At 49.1% G+C, this 16,211-nt stretch overlaps 1 protein-coding gene across 1 annotated transcript in view; it reads right to left on the bottom strand.

Annotated features, from left to right (window-relative positions):
- Nucleotides 1-9,540: 9,540 nt before the first annotated feature.
- The window catches only part of LOC141117601 (protein S100-A6-like), a 44,835-nt gene continuing 38,164 nt past the window's right edge, over nucleotides 9,541-16,211 (bottom strand). Inside the window, exons 3-4 of the mRNA XM_073610532.1 lie at nucleotides 10,657-10,800; nucleotides 9,541-9,746 (exon numbers count right to left, since the gene is read on the bottom strand). Coding sequence (XP_073466633.1) covers nucleotides 9,621-9,746; nucleotides 10,657-10,800 — 270 coding nt within the window. The 3' untranslated portion in view covers nucleotides 9,541-9,620. The remainder of the gene's footprint in view (nucleotides 9,747-10,656; nucleotides 10,801-16,211) is intronic.

Raw genomic sequence — 16,211 nt, 5'->3', positions numbered from 1 at the left:
AACCCCGCGCCAAAAAAAAAAAAAAAAACGGCGTGGGGTCCCCCCAAAAATCCATACCAGACCCTTATCCGAGCACGCAACCTGGCAGGCCGCAGGAAAAGAGGGGGGGACTAGAGTGCGGCCCCCCTCCCTCCTGAACCGTACCAGGCCACATGCCCTCAACATTGGGAGGGTGCTTTGGGGTAGCCCCCCAAAACACTTTGTCCCCATGTTGATGAGGACAAGGGCCTCATCCCCACAACCCTGGCCGGTGGTTGTGGGGGTCTGCGGGCGGGGGGCTTATCGGAATCTGGAAGCCCCCTTTAACAAGGTGACCCCCAGATCCCGGCCCCCCCCTGTGTGAAATGGTAAGGGGGTACATAAGTACCCCTACCATTTCACGAAAAAAGTGTCAAAAATGTTAAAAATGACAAGAGACAGTTTTTGACAATTCCTTTATTTAAATGCTTCTTCTTTCTTCTATCTTCCTTCATCTTCTGGTTCTTCTGGCTCTTCTGGTTCTTCTGGTTCTTCCTCCGGCGTTCTCGTCCAGCATCTCCTCCGCGGCGTCTTCTGTCTTCTTCTCCTCGGGCCGCTCCGCACCCATGGCATGGGGGGGAGGCTCCCGCTCTTCTCTTCTTCTTTTCTTCTTTTCTTCTTTTCTTCTCTTCTTCTCTTCTTCTCTTCTTCTTCATTTTCTTCTCCGGGCCGCTCCGCAATCCATGCTGGCATGGAGGGAGGCTCCCGCTGTGTGACGGCGCTCCTCGTCTGACAGTTCTTAAATAACGGGGGGGGCGGGGCCACCCGGTGACCCCGCCCCCCTCTGACGCACGGTGACTTGACGGGACTTCCCTGTGACGTCACGGGGAATGCCACAGGGAAGTCCCGTCAAGTCACCGTGCGTCAGAGGGGGGCGGGGTCACCGGGTGGCCCCGCCCCCCCCGTTATTTAAGAACTGTCAGGCGAGGAGCGCCGTCACACAGCGGGAGCCTCCCTCCATGCCAGCATGGATTGCGGAGCGGCCCGGAGAAGAAAATGAAGAAGAGAAGAAGAGAAGAAGAGAAGAAGAGAAGAAGAGAAGAAGAGAAGAGCGGGAGCCTCCCCCCCATGCCATGAGGAGAAGAAGACAGAAGACGCCGCGGAGGAGATGCTGGACGAGAACGCCGGAGGAAGAACCAGAAGAACCAGAAGAGCCAGAAGAACCAGAAGATGAAGCAAGATAGAAGAAAGAAGAAGCATTTAAATAAAGGAATTGTCAAAAACTGTCTCTTGTCATTTTTAACATTTTTGACACTTTTTTCGTGAAATGGTAGGGGTACTTATGTACCCCCTTACCATTTCACACAGGGGGGGGGCCGGGATCTGGGGGTCACCTTGTTAAAGGGGGCTTCCAGATTCCGATAAGCCCCCCGCCCGCAGACCCCCACAACCACCGGCCAGGGTTGTGGGGATGAGGCCCTTGTCCTCATCAACATGGGGACAAGGTGTTTTGGGGGGCTACCCCAAAGCACCCTCCCAATGTTGAGGGCATGTGGCCTGGTACGGTTCAGGAGGGAGGGGGGGCCGCACTCTTGTCCCCCCCTCTTTTCCTGCGGCCTGCCAGGTTGCGTGCTCGGATAAGGGTCTGGTATGGATTTTTGGGGGGACCCCACGCCGTTTTTTTTTTTTTTTTTTGGCGCGGGGTTCCCCTTAAAATCCATACCAGACCTGAAGGGTCTGGTATGGAATTTAGGGGGAACCCCACGTCATTTTTTTTTTTTTAATTTTGGCCGGGGTTCCCCTTAATATCCATACCAGACCTGAAGGGCCTGGTATGGAATTTAGGGGGACCCCCACGTCATTTTTTTTTTTAATTTTGGTTCGGGGTTCCCCTTTGGGGAATTCCCATGCCGTTTTTATCAATGAACTTCTATGTGTATTGTCGGCAATGCAATAGCCGCGGGTAGTTTTAAATGAGTTTTTTCCTTCAAAATGTCATTTTGCTGTCAGATTGTTCTAAACACAGGAAACATGCGCCCCTTTACAGGCACACTATAGACACCCCCCAGGTACGAAATTTAAAGGGATATTACACTTTTATTGATTGACTTTAAGTATTATTAAAATCACTGCTCCTGAAAAAACGGCCGTTTTTAAAACTTTTTTTTGCATTGATCCATGTCCCCTGGGGCAGGACCCAGGTCCCCAAACACTTTTTATGACAATAACTTGCATATTAGCCTTTAAAATTAGCACTTTTGATTTCTCCCATAGACTTTTAAAGGGTGTTCCGCGGCATTCGAATTTGCCGCGAACACCCCAAATTGTTCGCTGTTCGGTGAACTTGCGAACAGCCAATGTTCGAGTCGAACATGAGTTCGACTCGAACTCGAAGCTCATCCCTACTGCACAGGTGAGGCTGTATGGGGCACAGGCAGACCAGGCTGTATTGGGCACAGGCAATGCTGTATTGGGCACAGATCACAGCCTGCCTCTTCCTCTCATCTCTCTTCCCCTGGCTGGGAGACTGTGCTGGCGGTGCTCTCATCCTCACCGGGCCCCACTTGGCTGCGGGCCCCATAGCGCCCGCATGGGTCACTATGGTGGTAGTTACGCCCCTGCTGAGAAGACACAAAGTATCATTCCTCCATTATACTGAATACACAACGTTACATTGCACCCTTTTCATCCACCGAGCCTGGGAACTGCAAAATAGAAAGGGGGCTTCTCTGCTGAATAGTTCTCCTGGGGCCCCAGAACAATGACACCCTGATACTTGGGGGTCCCAGAACAATGACACCCTGACATTTTGGGGCCCCAGAACAATGACACCCTGACATTTTGGGGTCCCAGAACAATGACACCCTGACACTTGGGGGTCCCAGAACAATGACACCCTGACACTTGGGGGTCCCAGAACAATGACGCCCTGACACTTGGGGGCCCCAGAACAATGACACCCTGACATTTTGGGGTCCCAGAACAATGACACCCTGACACTTGGGGGTCCCAGAACAATGAAACTTGGGGGTCTATATTATAATGTAAATGGTTTTTCTTGCTTTGAGAGTATTCAGCTTCAGATATTCCTTCAGCGCATTTGCTTTTATAGCTTTCGTATTTCCTTCCTTGTTTAAGATCTTATTAAATTCTTCCACCAAACTCTGTATACTCCTCTCCGGAAACAGGACCTGTACAAACATATGAGGAGGTTCCATCATCTGATCTCCAACCTCCCCATCCACTAATATTATTATTATACATTTATATAGCACTGACATATACCGCAGTGCTGTAAAGAGATCACTGAGCCAATCACATCAGTCTCTTTACCAGAGGAGCTTACACTCTAATGTCCCCTCCCCCACAGTCACAGTTTTCTATGCCTCCTATTATAACAATTGTATTATTGTCCTCAGCAATGAGGAAAGGTAGGTACTCCCTCTAGTAACGGGGAGAGGTAGGTACTCCCCCTGGTAATCAGGAAAGGTAGGTACTCCTGGTAACGAGGAGAGGTAGGTACTCCCCTTGTATAACGAGGAAAGGTAGGTACTCACCTTGGTAATGCAGAGAGTTAGGTACTCCCCCTGGTAACGAGGAGAGGTAGGTACTCATCCTTGTAATGAGGAAAGGTAGGTGCTCATCCTTGTAATGAGGAAAGGTAGGTACTCATCCTGGTAGTGAGGAAAGATGAGCACAACTTTTTTTTTTCAGGGTATGTAAACCTATGAGCACAACTGTGTGTGTGTATATATATTTTATATATAAAAGGGAATATTGTATTATATATGATAAAATAATATATAATAATCTGTATAGAAAGAAAAATTATATATAAAGGGGTTATAACATAAATAATAATCTGTATAATAATATATACAATATATAGGGGCCACAAAAGGGGTGTCCGTGACTTCAAGGCACATTCCATTTAAAGGGAGACCTCACTGACTGTGTCGGGGTTCAAGGTTTGCCCACTGAGGGGCTCACACTTCCAAACTGCTCTGATAATCCCCTAGTTTCCCCCCCTTTTCTAAACCTTCCATCTTTTGAAGGGCTCCCCGAGTCTGGGAAAATCCAGTGTTCCTGGATCCTAGCTTCGCCCACTGGATGATGTCACCAGAGCCTGCACCCTGAACCAAAAAGCACTATAACAGTCCTGCTGAATTCACTGGTGTAGTGGATTTTATAAATGCACTGGATGGGTCCTTTCTGACTAGAGCATAGGTGCAGAACTTGCTGGAAAACCTTCATCCGGCAATTGGTTTTCCTCAGCTGCCAATGGGAATGAAGGAGTGCCACGAGGTATGGATGGGGGCGTATAGTCATGGTATGATCCATTGTTCCCCCCCACTGGTTGGAGGTTGTCACATTAATTAATGATGTAATGAGGATAGGGGGGAGGGGCACCTAAAACTTTCAGCATTGAAATGCGCCCCCTAGAGCGTGGTGCCTGAGGTTTCATCATGGGTCAGGTGCGTCGCGTCTACGCCAAAGGCAGTGCCACCAACATTGACAGCAGCGGTGTTCCAAGTGGTCGCTTCACTTAGGCTTGGTCCGCCCCATTGCGGCGTGGGAACGTGCGCTTTACCACAATGCAGTGCCAAGAACATGTTGCATGTCGAAATGCCACAGCACCATTCACATCTGTGCATTACTGGTACATGTGCGCAAAGTGTGAATGCGCAAAAAAAAGTTAAAGAATTGTTTATGGCACCCTAAAAGCGGGCAGCAGACGTGTGTTTTTTGTGTGCAACAAAATGCGTATCGAACTCGCCAAAAATGTGCGGTAAAACTAGTGCGGAGCTTGACACCTAAAAAGGTGCGGGGGTTGGATAGGAAGGAAGGAGCGCCCGGTGTCTACAGAAATGCAACTGCCATAGTATGGTTCATAGGTGTTTAATATCAGTGGTAACATGAACATCAAGCCAACGCGTTTCGGGGGAAAGGACTCCTCCTTCTTCAGGGCTGCATACTAGTGGATGGGAGTGATTCCCAGGATGGGTACATTAGTCAGAAGATTTTAGAAAGCCGGGGGTGCCGGCTATAGGTGCAGGGACAGCAATGAAAAGGGGCGGGGGCATTTTTGGCTCGTTTGTTGCATGCAGGGCGGGTCATTCAAGTGAACTGGCTGCCCTATGTGCTCTGGCGGGATGGTGGAAACCTGTGGAGTGCCCCTTTTACCATAAACAGACAAGGAATGTGAGAGAGGTGACGGCCACCACGTGAGATTTTGGGGTATTCGAGTTTTTTCTGCAGCCAAACACCTAGAAGAGTGGCATCCCAGCCATATGCCCAGACCACAGGACCGTACCACATTGTGGCCACTAGGTGGGGCTGAGTATCATAGAGAATAAGTATTCTCATCAGCTCCATCCAGTGTGAATGGGAGGATATCTGCATTATGGCCACTAGATGGCGCTGAATATAATAGGGAACAAGTATGCTCATCAGCACCATCTATTCTGCATGGGGGAATACCACATTATGGCCACTAGATGGCGCTGAGTATCATAAAGAATAAGTATGCTCATCAGTAGGGATGAACCGAACAACACCCTGTTCGGTTCGCACCAGAACTTGCGAACAGGCAATACATTCGTTCGAACACGCGAACACCGTTAAAGTCTATGGGAAACGAACATGAATAACCAAAAGTGCTCATTTTAAAGGCTTATATGCAAGTTATTGTCATAAAATGTGTTTGGGGACCTGGGTCCTGCCCCAGGGGACATGGATCAATGCAAAAAGAAGTTTTAAAAACGGACTTTTTTTGAGAGCAGTGATTTTAATAATACTTAAAGTGAAACAATAAAAGTGTAATATTCCTTTAAATTTCGTACCTGGGGGTGTCTATAGTATGCCTGTAAAGGGGCGCATGTTTCCCGTGTTTAGAACAGTCTGACTGCAAAATGACATTTCAAAGAAAAAAAGTCATTTAAAACTACTATCGCTAGTGCCGGCTATAATGAATTGTCGGTCCAGCAATACACATAAAAACAGCATGGAATTTCCCCACAGGGGAACCCCGAACCAGAATTAAAAAAGAAAATGGCGTGGGGTCCCCCTCAAAATCCATACCAGACCCTTATCCGAGCACACAACCTGGCAGGCCGCAGGAAAAGAGGGGGGATGAGAGAGCGCCCCCCCCTCCTGAACCATACCAGGCCACGTGCCCTCAACATTGGGAGGGTGCTTTGGGGTAGCCCCCCAAAACAACTTGTCCCCATGTTGTCCCCGGGCAAGGGTTGTGGGGGTCTGCGGGCAGGGGGGACCCCCAGATCCCGGCCCTCCTGTGTGAATTGGTAATGGGGTATAAATGTACTCCTACCATATCACAAAAAAGTGTCAAAAGGGTTAAAAAACACAAGAGACGGTTTTTGACAAGTCCTTTATTAATTTCTTCTTCTTTCCACTTCTTCCATCTTCTTTCTTCTGGTCTTCCTTCAGTGTTCTTCTTCTTCCTCCATCTTCTCTATCATCTTCTCTATCTTCTTCTTCCTCCACTCTTCTCGTCCTGCATCTTTCCCTGGCTCCTTCTCTGCTCTGTTCGCACGATCCGCCTCAGTTGGAGTCTTCCACCGTGTGACGCTTTGGTTCTTCTGACACTTCTTATATAATGGAGGGCAGGGCCACCCAGTGGCCCTGCCCTCCTCTGACGCACGGGGACTTCACGGGGACTTCCCTCTGGCTTTCCCCGTTTTGTCAGAGGGGGCGGGGGGTCACGTTTACCTAACTGGGTGATCCCGCCCCCTCTGACAACACGGGGAAAGTCACTGGCAAGGGTTGTGGGGATGAGGCCCTTCTCCCCATCAACATGGGGACAAGGTGCTTTGGGGGGGCTACCCCAAAGCACCCTCCCAATGTTGAGGGCATGTGACCTGGTACGGTTCAAGAGGGGGGCACTCTCTCCCCCCCTCTTTTCCTGCGGCCTGCCAGGTTGCATGCTCGGATAAGGGTCTGGTATGGATTTTGAGGGGGACCTGTGGGGAATTCCCATGCTGTTTTTATCAATGAACTTTTATGTGTATTGCTGGACCGACAATTCATTATAGCCGGCGCTAGCGATAGTAGTTTTACATGACTTTTTTTCCTTTAGAAATGCCATTTTGCTGCCAGACTGTTCTAAACACGGGAAACATGCGCCCCTTTACAGGCATACTATAGACACCCCCCCAGGTACGAAATTTAAAGGAATATTACACTTTTATTGTACTTTAAGCATTATTAAAATCACTGCTCCTGAAAAAACTGATGTTTTTAAAACTTTTTTTGCATTGATACATGTCCCCTGGGGCAGGACCCAGGTCCCCAAACACTTTTTATGACAATAACTTGCATATTAACCCTTAAAATTAGCACTTTTGATTTCTCCCATAGACTTTTAAAGGGTGTTCTGCGGCTTTCGAATTTGCTGCAAACACCCCAAATTGTTCGCTATTCGACAAACGGGCGAACAGCCAATGTTCGAGTCGAACTCATGTTCGACCCAAACATAAAGCCCATCCCTACTCATCAGCGCCATCTAATGTGAATTGGAGGAATACCGCATTATGGCCATTAGATGGCACTGAGTATCATAGGGAACAAGTATGCTCATCAGCACCATCTATTCTGAATGGGGGGAATACCACATTATGGCCACTAGATGGCACTGAGTATCTTAAGGAATAAAGTACACTCCTCAGCTCCATCTTGTGGTCATAATGATGTACTTTCCCCATCCACACTTTTTTTGGCACAGTTAGCCGAATTCAAGTTTAAAATAAGTCCAGACATAATTGTTTTTAAATGGGGAGCAAATGTATTAATTTATTATATAGCTGACCCCCCCCCCCACCCACCTTTGAACTGCACAATGAAGAACTATTTTGAGGTTCTGATCTCTGAATATGAAGAACAAATAACTTTCTCAGTGAAAAGCCTCAGAAAGAAGCTGCCATGATATAATTGCATGTTAGGTTGGGGGGGCAGCAACGTCCTCTGAGAGCAATTATACAGCATTATGTGGTCTGCAATCACTTCCATCTAAAGCTTCTCCCATTGATGATGACAGAAATCGGTCTGTTAGAATATTACAGATCCTCGGCTTTCATGGTCGCCCTTCTCTGGTTTACTAGATGTCATCAATATCCATATTCTGTGTCAGCATTGGATTGGATGACAGCCAGAGAACCGGCAACTTCTGGTTCACTTTAATGCTCCGAGGCTCCAATGCTGATGACGTGTCCCCACCCACCGACGCGTTTTACTCATTATGAGGCAAGTGAGCTGAGCATGGATATGAAACTTCATACGTAACGTTGGCACCAAACTGGCGTCAGATTCTGCGGACGGAGAGATTGTTTTAATTGCTCAAATTTATTATAATTATTATAGAAAAAAATCGGACAAAACTCCACCCTATAGCTCAATGAATGGAAGGATAATGGGCCGACTCAGAGAGAGAGACTCTGAGGCCATCTAGTGGTCAGTATGCAGAAGGCAGAAACCCTGTGTGGGGGAATATACAGTATATACCTCTCATTATATAGAGGAATCAACTATATTATATATACAGTATATACCTCTCATTATATAGAGGAATCAAATATATTATATATACAGTATATACCTCTCATTATATATAGGAATTAACTGCGGTATATGTCAGAGCTATATAAATGTATAATAATAATAGTGTGTGACTGTGGGGGAGGGGATATTAGAGTGTAAGCTCCTCTGGTACAGAGAATAATGTGATTGGCTCAGTGATCTCTGTACAGCACGGCGCTATATGTCAGAGCTATATACATACATATACATATTTGTATATATATATATATATATATATATATATATATATATATTTGAACAGCACATAGCTCGGTTGTAGTTTTGTACCAATGTAAGGTTATATATAAAGTAGAACAGCAGAGGGCGATGTTGTAGCATTGAATTACTGTAAGGTTATATATTAAAAGAGCCAAATACTGTCCATGATCATTTCTTTTTATTTGCAGTTACATTTTCAGGACACCCCTTTATCTTCTCAGTCCAAGCTGTACACTAGAACAGCAGAGGGCGCTTTTGTAACTTTGTACCAATGTAAGGTTCTATATAAAGTAGAACAGCAGAGGGCGATGTTGCTGCATTGAATAGTTTTTGGGTTTATATAATACAGCTGAGAACTTATGTGACAAACAGAGGGTACAACTCTTGCTGCAGCCATTACAGCTCCCAGTACCTGAAACATGTTAGGATTAGGAAGCCATGTAAAGTGCTGTAATAAGATTGGCTCATAGAGCAGAGCCCTCCCACTGTCATCCTGATTTCTGGTTCTCAGAATATGGAACAATACTAAATTATAATTTCTTTTGTCTGCAGAGATCCATTTATGGTTCTTGTTTCTGATTGGTTTCTGTGAGTTGATGGCTATTTCCACTCTTTTATATGAAGTCAGAGAAATAAACCAATAAAATCATTCGTAGGAAGCTGACCAGACGTAATGAGCTAAACAATATTTTTAGCACAAATACTGCAGACGAGACGAACATCATTTTCAAAAATTGTTACATTTATTGAAAGATTGCACAATCGTTGAACTCAGTAAATATTGCCCCTCCCCCTCCACCCAGGATGCTACTTTGATGGCATTGTGGTAAATGCCTTACCAAGCGGATTTACTTGGCGATGGCATTGGCCATGAAGCCCAATAAATGCATGAATTCCTCGAAAGTCACCTTCTTATCGTTGTTATCATCCATATTACTGAAGATTTCCTTCAGTTCATCATTCTTCACACGTCCCTGTAAGACAGAATTAGGGCACATTTTCATTTTAAATTTATTTTCTTTTTAATGATATTTTCCCACAGTAGTTTGTGTCTCTGCCCCTCCCACAATGGGGAGATTTCCTGCAGTAGATTGTGTCTCTGCCCCTCCCACAATGGGGAGATTTCCTGCAGTAGTTTGTGTCTCTGCCCCTCCCACAATGGTGAGATTTCCTGCAGTAGATTGTGTCTCTGCCCCTCCCACAATGGTGAGATTCCCTGCAGTAGTTTGTGTCTCTGCCCCTCCCACAATGGGGAGATTTCCCTGCAGTATTTTGTGTCTCTGCCCCTCCCACAATGGTGAGATTTCCTGCAGTAGTTTGTGTCTCTGCCCCTCCCACAATGGTGAGATTTCCTGCAGTAGTTTGTGTCTCTGCCCCTCCCACAATGGGCGGGATTTCCCTGCAGTAGTTTGTGTCTCTGCCCCTCCCACAATGGGCGGGATTTCCCTGCAGTAGTTTGTGTCTCTGCCCCTCTCACAATGGGGAGATTTCCTGCAGTAGTTTGTGTCTCTGCCCCTCCCACAATGGGGAGATTTCCCTGCAGTAGTTTGTGTCTCTGCCCCTCTCACAATGGGGAGATTTCCTGCAGTAGTTTGTGTCTCTGCCCCTCCCACAATGGGCGGGATTTCCCTGCAGTAGTTTGTGTCTCTGCCCCTCCCACAATGGGGAGATTTCCCTGCAGTAGTTTGTGTCTCTGCCCCTCCCACAATGGGGAGATTTCCCTGCAGTAGTTTGTGTCTCTGCCCCTCCCACAATGGGGAGGTTTTTTGCTCAGTGACACTCCCACAGCTTTCAGTGAACGTCTAATCTTGTAATCACGTGAGACAAATGTAAGGATGTGATTGGCTGCCCTCTGTGGTGTCCCCACCAATAGGTGTCACTTACAAAGAATGTGGGGAATTCGGCTCTGACCATGTCATACATCTTGTCGGTGCTAATCGTGTTCTGGTCTCCGCTACTCTTAGAGGCGTAACTGTGAAATTTCTTCACAATCAGGGCCAGGATATCGTCCAACATCAGGTTATCATCCTGGAAAGAGAAGAAAATGAGCGATCCCAACGAGATCCACCGAGATCACCAACCCCTCCCACAGTGAGGCCGGGGGAGAGAGACAGAGGGTGGGGTTACTGGGAGAGGGAGGGGTTACTGGGAGAGGGCGGGGTCACTGAAAGAGAGTGGGGTTACGGGGAGAGGGTGGGGTTATGGGGAGAGGGCGAGGTTACTGGGAGAGGGCATGATTACTGGAAGATAGGGTGCCCACATGTCCCGGATTGCCTGGGACAATCCGGCAATTAGCAGGTCTGTTCCGGGTCCTGGGCACCCTCATTCCGGGACAATACAGTGTCCCGGAATTGCCCTGGGACGATCTGTCACTGTCTCAGCCTGTGGTGGACCCCTTGCTGGCAGAGACCCTATTAACTTGATTCATCACCCGCTGGCTCAGTGAGCGAATAGTGCCGCTAAAACTTCAGTAAAGCGGTGCTAAAAATAGTGCCGCTTTACCGCTGACGCCCGGGCGTCGGCAGTGTGAAAGGGGTCTTATCCTCAGCCTTTCATGTTCTGCCACTTTTTCACCTACTAGTCCTCTGTATTCCAAGCAATCCTCTCAGCAGTGGCCCATCTCTTATCTGCAATGATCACAGCCTCAGAATCTTGCCAGCATTCCATTCTTTGCTCCTTCAACCTGCCAGGATTTTTTTTTCTCCACTGCAACGGTGTAACTACAGGGGTCGCCATTGCAACCCAGCCTCATACTCCAGCTTCCCTCTAAACCTGTATAGGAGGGGTGACATATAGAAGAACTGATGCCCTCCATGTTCTTCTCACAGCCACTGAATGCCTGCAGGTGGTAAAGGAGGAAAAGCGGGCATACAGTGGCTGCAAGAAGAACATGGAGGGCATCAGTTCTTCTATATGTTGCCCCTCCTATACAGTTTAATTCTGCTGCCCACAGGTCCCTCAACGTTCTCCTGGCCCCTCTGTGATCTTCTCCAGCAACTTCTCTGCTCTCTCCCACCCCCCCTTCTCCAACCCCCTGCTGTCTTCTGGTCCCACCTGTGCTCTTCTTCAGTCCCCCACCCCTGCTGTTCTCCAGACGCCCTTGAGCTGTTCTCCGCCCCCCTGCTGTTCTCCACTCCCCTCCTGTGCTGTTCTCTGATCTGAGGTCTGTTGTAAGCTTATATTATTATATGTATATAGATGGACTGAGGAGGGTGACAGGGACAGTGAACAGGAAAAAGGTAAAAAGGGCCCCTCCCCCCAGCACATTTATAAACCTCCACCTCTCTAATAGCACAAGTGGAAGGGAGGGGGTCAGTACTGTGGGGGGGTCTATACTTAGTGGAGAGGGGGGTACGTACTGAGGGAGGGGGTCTATACTTAGTGGAGAGGGGGGTACATACTGAGGGAGGGGGTCTATACTTAGTGGAGAGGGGGGTACGTACTGAGGGAGGGGTGTCTATACTTAGTGGAGAGGGGGGTACGTACTGAGGGAGGGGGTCTATACTTAGTGGAGAGGGGAGGTACATACTGAGGGAGGGGTGTCTATACTTAGTGGAGAGGGGGGTACGTACTGAGGGAGGGGGGTCTATACTTAGTGGAGAGGGGGGTACGTACTGAGGGAGGGGGGTCTATACTTAGTGGAGAGGGGGGTATGTACTGAGGGAGGGGGGTCTATACTTAGTGGAGAGGGGGGTACATACTGAGGGAGAGTTGTCTATACTTAGTGGAGAGGGGGGTACGTACTGAGGGAGGGGTGTCTATACTTAGTGGAGAGGGGGGTACGTACTGAGGGAGGGGTGTCTATACTTAGTGGAGAGGGGGGTACGTACTGAGGGAGGGGTGTCTATACTTAGTGGAGAGGGGGGTACGTACTGAGGGAGAGTTGTCTATACTTAGTGGAGAGGGGGGTACGTACGGAGGGAGGGGGGTCTATACTTAGTGGAGAGGTGGGTACGTACTGTCTATACTTAGTGGAGAGGGGGTACGTACTGAGGGAGGGGGGTATGTACTGAGGGAGGGGGGTCTATACTTAGTGGAGAGGGGTACGTACTGAGGGAGGGGGGTCTATACTTAGTAGAGAAGGGGGTACGTACTGAGGGAGGGTTGTCTATACTTAGTGGAGAGGGGGGTACGTACTGAGGGAGGGGGGTCTATACTTAGTGGAGAGTGTGACAGACCTAGCCAGAACAGAGGCTGTTGGAGAGGACTGTATGCAAGCCTGTTGCCTTTTGATTATGGGCCCTGGATTTTCAATGGAACAATACTCTTTGTGAGGTGAATGAGAAATCCAGGCTGAACTGTACTAATCGGACTCAGTCGTGTATATATGTATATATTGTATGGGGACTCCTAACTGTAGATTTGTGTCCCTGAAGAGGGAGGGGGGATTCCTCCAGCAGCCCCCTGCTGATAAGACTGATTCATTCTGTTGGGACACATCCTGTGAGGAGATGCTGGTGTCATCAACTCCAACTACCTGTGTTTATGTTAATTGAATGAGCTGATGACATTGTCACCTAGGCTGTATAAAGGATTAGATAATTAGCTCATGTTAATTAAGTTACAGTTGTATTGTTAGAGGAGGTTCCAACGGCATATAAAGTCTTGTAATTGCCGGTGGAACTTGGTAGCAAAAAGCAAGTGTCGCCTTGTTTGTGCTCAGAGAGGTTGGGATATCTGTATACAGACTGGGAGGAAGTGGTATATGACGGAAGCACTCAAGCGGAGTGTGGGACCTTCCGTGACAGAGAGGGGGGTACGTACTGAGGGAGGGGTGTCTATACTTAGTGGAGAGGGGGGTACGTACTGAGGGAGGGGTGTCTATACTTAGTGGAGAGGGGGGTACGTACTGAGGGAGGGGGTCTATACTTAGTGGAGAGGGGGGGTACGTACTGAGGGAGGGGGGTCTATACTTAGTGGAGGGGGGTACAAACTGAGGGAGGGGGTCTATACTTAGTGGAGAGGGGGTACGTACTGAGGGAGGGGGGTCTATACTTAGTGGAGAGGGGGGAACGTAGTGAGGGAGGGGTGTCTATACTTAGTGGAGAGGGGGGTACGTACTGAGGGAGGGGTGTCTATACTTAGTGGAGAGGGGGGTACGTACTGAGGGAGGGGGTCTATACTTAGTGGAGAGGGGGGTACGTACTGAGGGAGGGGGGTCTATACTTAGTGGAGAGGGGGGTATGTACTGAGGGAGGGGGGTCTATGCTTAGTGGAGAGGGGGTACTTACTGAGGGAGGGGGTCTATACTTAGTTGAGAGGGGGTACGTACTGAGGGAGGGGGGTCTATACTTAGTGGAGAGGGGGGTACGTACTGAGGGAGGGTTGTCTATACTTAGTGGAGAGGGGGGTACGTACCAAGGGAGGGGGGTCTATACTTAGTGGAGAAGGGGGTACGTACTGAGGGAGGGGTGTCTATACTAAGTGAAGAGGGGGGTACGTACCGAGGGAGTGGGGTCTATACTTAGTGGAGAGGGGGTACGTACTGAAGGAGGGGGGTCTATACTTAGTGGAGAGGGGGGTACGTACTGAGGGAGGGGGGTCTATACTTAGTGGAGAGGGGGGTACGTACTGAGGGAGGGGGGTCTATACTTAGTGGAGAGGGGGGTACGCACTGAGGGAGGGGGGTCTATACTTAGTGGAGAGGGGGGTATGTACTGAGGGAGGTGTGTCTATACTTAGTGGAGAGGGGGGTACGAACTGAGGGAGGGGGTCTATACTTAGTTGAGAGGGGGGTACGTACTGAGGGAGGGGGTCTATACTTAGTGGAGAGGGAGGTACGTACTGAGGGAGGGGGTCTATACTTAGTGGAGAGGGGGTACGTACTGAGGGAGGGGGGTCTATACTTAGTGGAGAGGGGGGTACGTACTGAGGGAGGGTTGTCTATACTTAGTGGAGAGGGGAGTACGTACCGAGGGAGGGGGGTCTATACTTAGTGGAGAGGGGGGTACGTACTGAGGGAGGGGGGTCTATACTTAGTGGAGAGGGGGGTACGTACTGAGGGAGGGGGTCTATGCTTAGTGGAGAGGGGGGTACGTACTGAGGGAGGGGGTCTATACTTAGTGGAGAGGGGGGTACGTACTGAGGGAGGGGGGTCTATACTTAGTGGAGAGGGGGGTACGTACTGAGGGAGGGGGGTCTATACTTAGTGGAGAGGGGGGTACGTACTGAGGGAGGGGGTCTATACTTAGTGGAGAGGGGGTACGTACTGAGGGAGGGGGGTCTATACTTAGTGGAGAGGGGGGTACGTACTGAGGGAGGGGTGTCTATACTTAGTGGAGAGGGGGGTACGTACTGAGGGACGGGTGTCTATACTTAGTGGAGAGGGGGGTACGTACTGAGGGAGGGGGTCTATACTTAGTGGAGAGGGGGGTACGTACTGAGGGAGGGGGATCTATACTTAGTGGAGAGGGGGGTCCGTACTGAGGGAGGGGGTCTATACTTAGTGGAGAGGTGGATCCGTACTGAGGGAGGGGTTTCTATACTTAGTGGAGAGGGGGGTATGTATTGAGGGAGAGGGTCTATACTTAATGTAATAATAAAAATACATTTCAAGCATGGTGTTGGGATGGGGGTCTATACTTAGTAGGGAGGGGGGTCTATACTTAGTGGAGAGGGGGTACGTACTGAGGGAGGGGGGTCTATAATTAGTGGAGAGGAGGGTCTGTACTGAGGGAGGGGGGTCTATACTTAGTGGAGAGGGGGGTACGTACTGAGGGAGGGGTGTCTATACTTAGTGGAGAGGGGGTACGTACTGAGGGAGGGGGGTCTATACTTAGTGGAGAGGGGGGTATGTACTGAGGGAGGGGTGTCTATACTTAGTGGAGAGGGGGGTACGTACTGAGGGAGGGGGGTCTATACTTAGTGGAGAGGGGAGTACGTACTGAGGGAGGGGGTCTATACTTAGTGGAGAGGGGGGTACGTACTGAGGGAGGGGGGTCTATACTTGGTGGAGAGGGGGGTACGTACTGAGGGAGGGGATCTATACTTAGTGGAGAGGGGGGTCTGTACTGAGGGAGGGGGGTCTATACTTAGTTGAGAGGGGGGTACGTACTGAGGGAGGGGGTCTATACTTAATGTAATAATAAAAATACATTTCAAGCATGGTGTTGGGATGGGGGTCTATACTTAGTAGGGAGGGGGGTCTATACTTAGTGGAGAGGGGGTACGTACTGAGGGAGGGGGGTCTATAATTAGTGGAGAGGAGGGTCTGTACTGAGGGAGGGGGGTCTATACTTAGTGGAGAGGGGGGTACGTACTGAGGGAGGGGTGTCTATACTTAGTGGAGAGGGGGGTACGTACTGAGGGAGGGGTGTCTATACTTAGTGGAGAGGGGGGTACGTACTGAGGGAGGGGTGTCTATACCTAGTGGAGAGGGGGGTACGTACTGAGGGAGGGGTGTCTATACTTAGTGGAGAGGGGGGTATGTACTGAGGGAG

Source organism: Aquarana catesbeiana, linkage group LG13 (genome assembly GCF_042186555.1).
Source record: "Aquarana catesbeiana isolate 2022-GZ linkage group LG13, ASM4218655v1, whole genome shotgun sequence".
NCBI classification, from domain to species: domain Eukaryota; kingdom Metazoa; phylum Chordata; class Amphibia; order Anura; family Ranidae; genus Aquarana; species Aquarana catesbeiana.
Note: the sequence above shows the minus strand (reverse complement) of the source record. Positions and strands in the feature narration are given on the sequence as shown.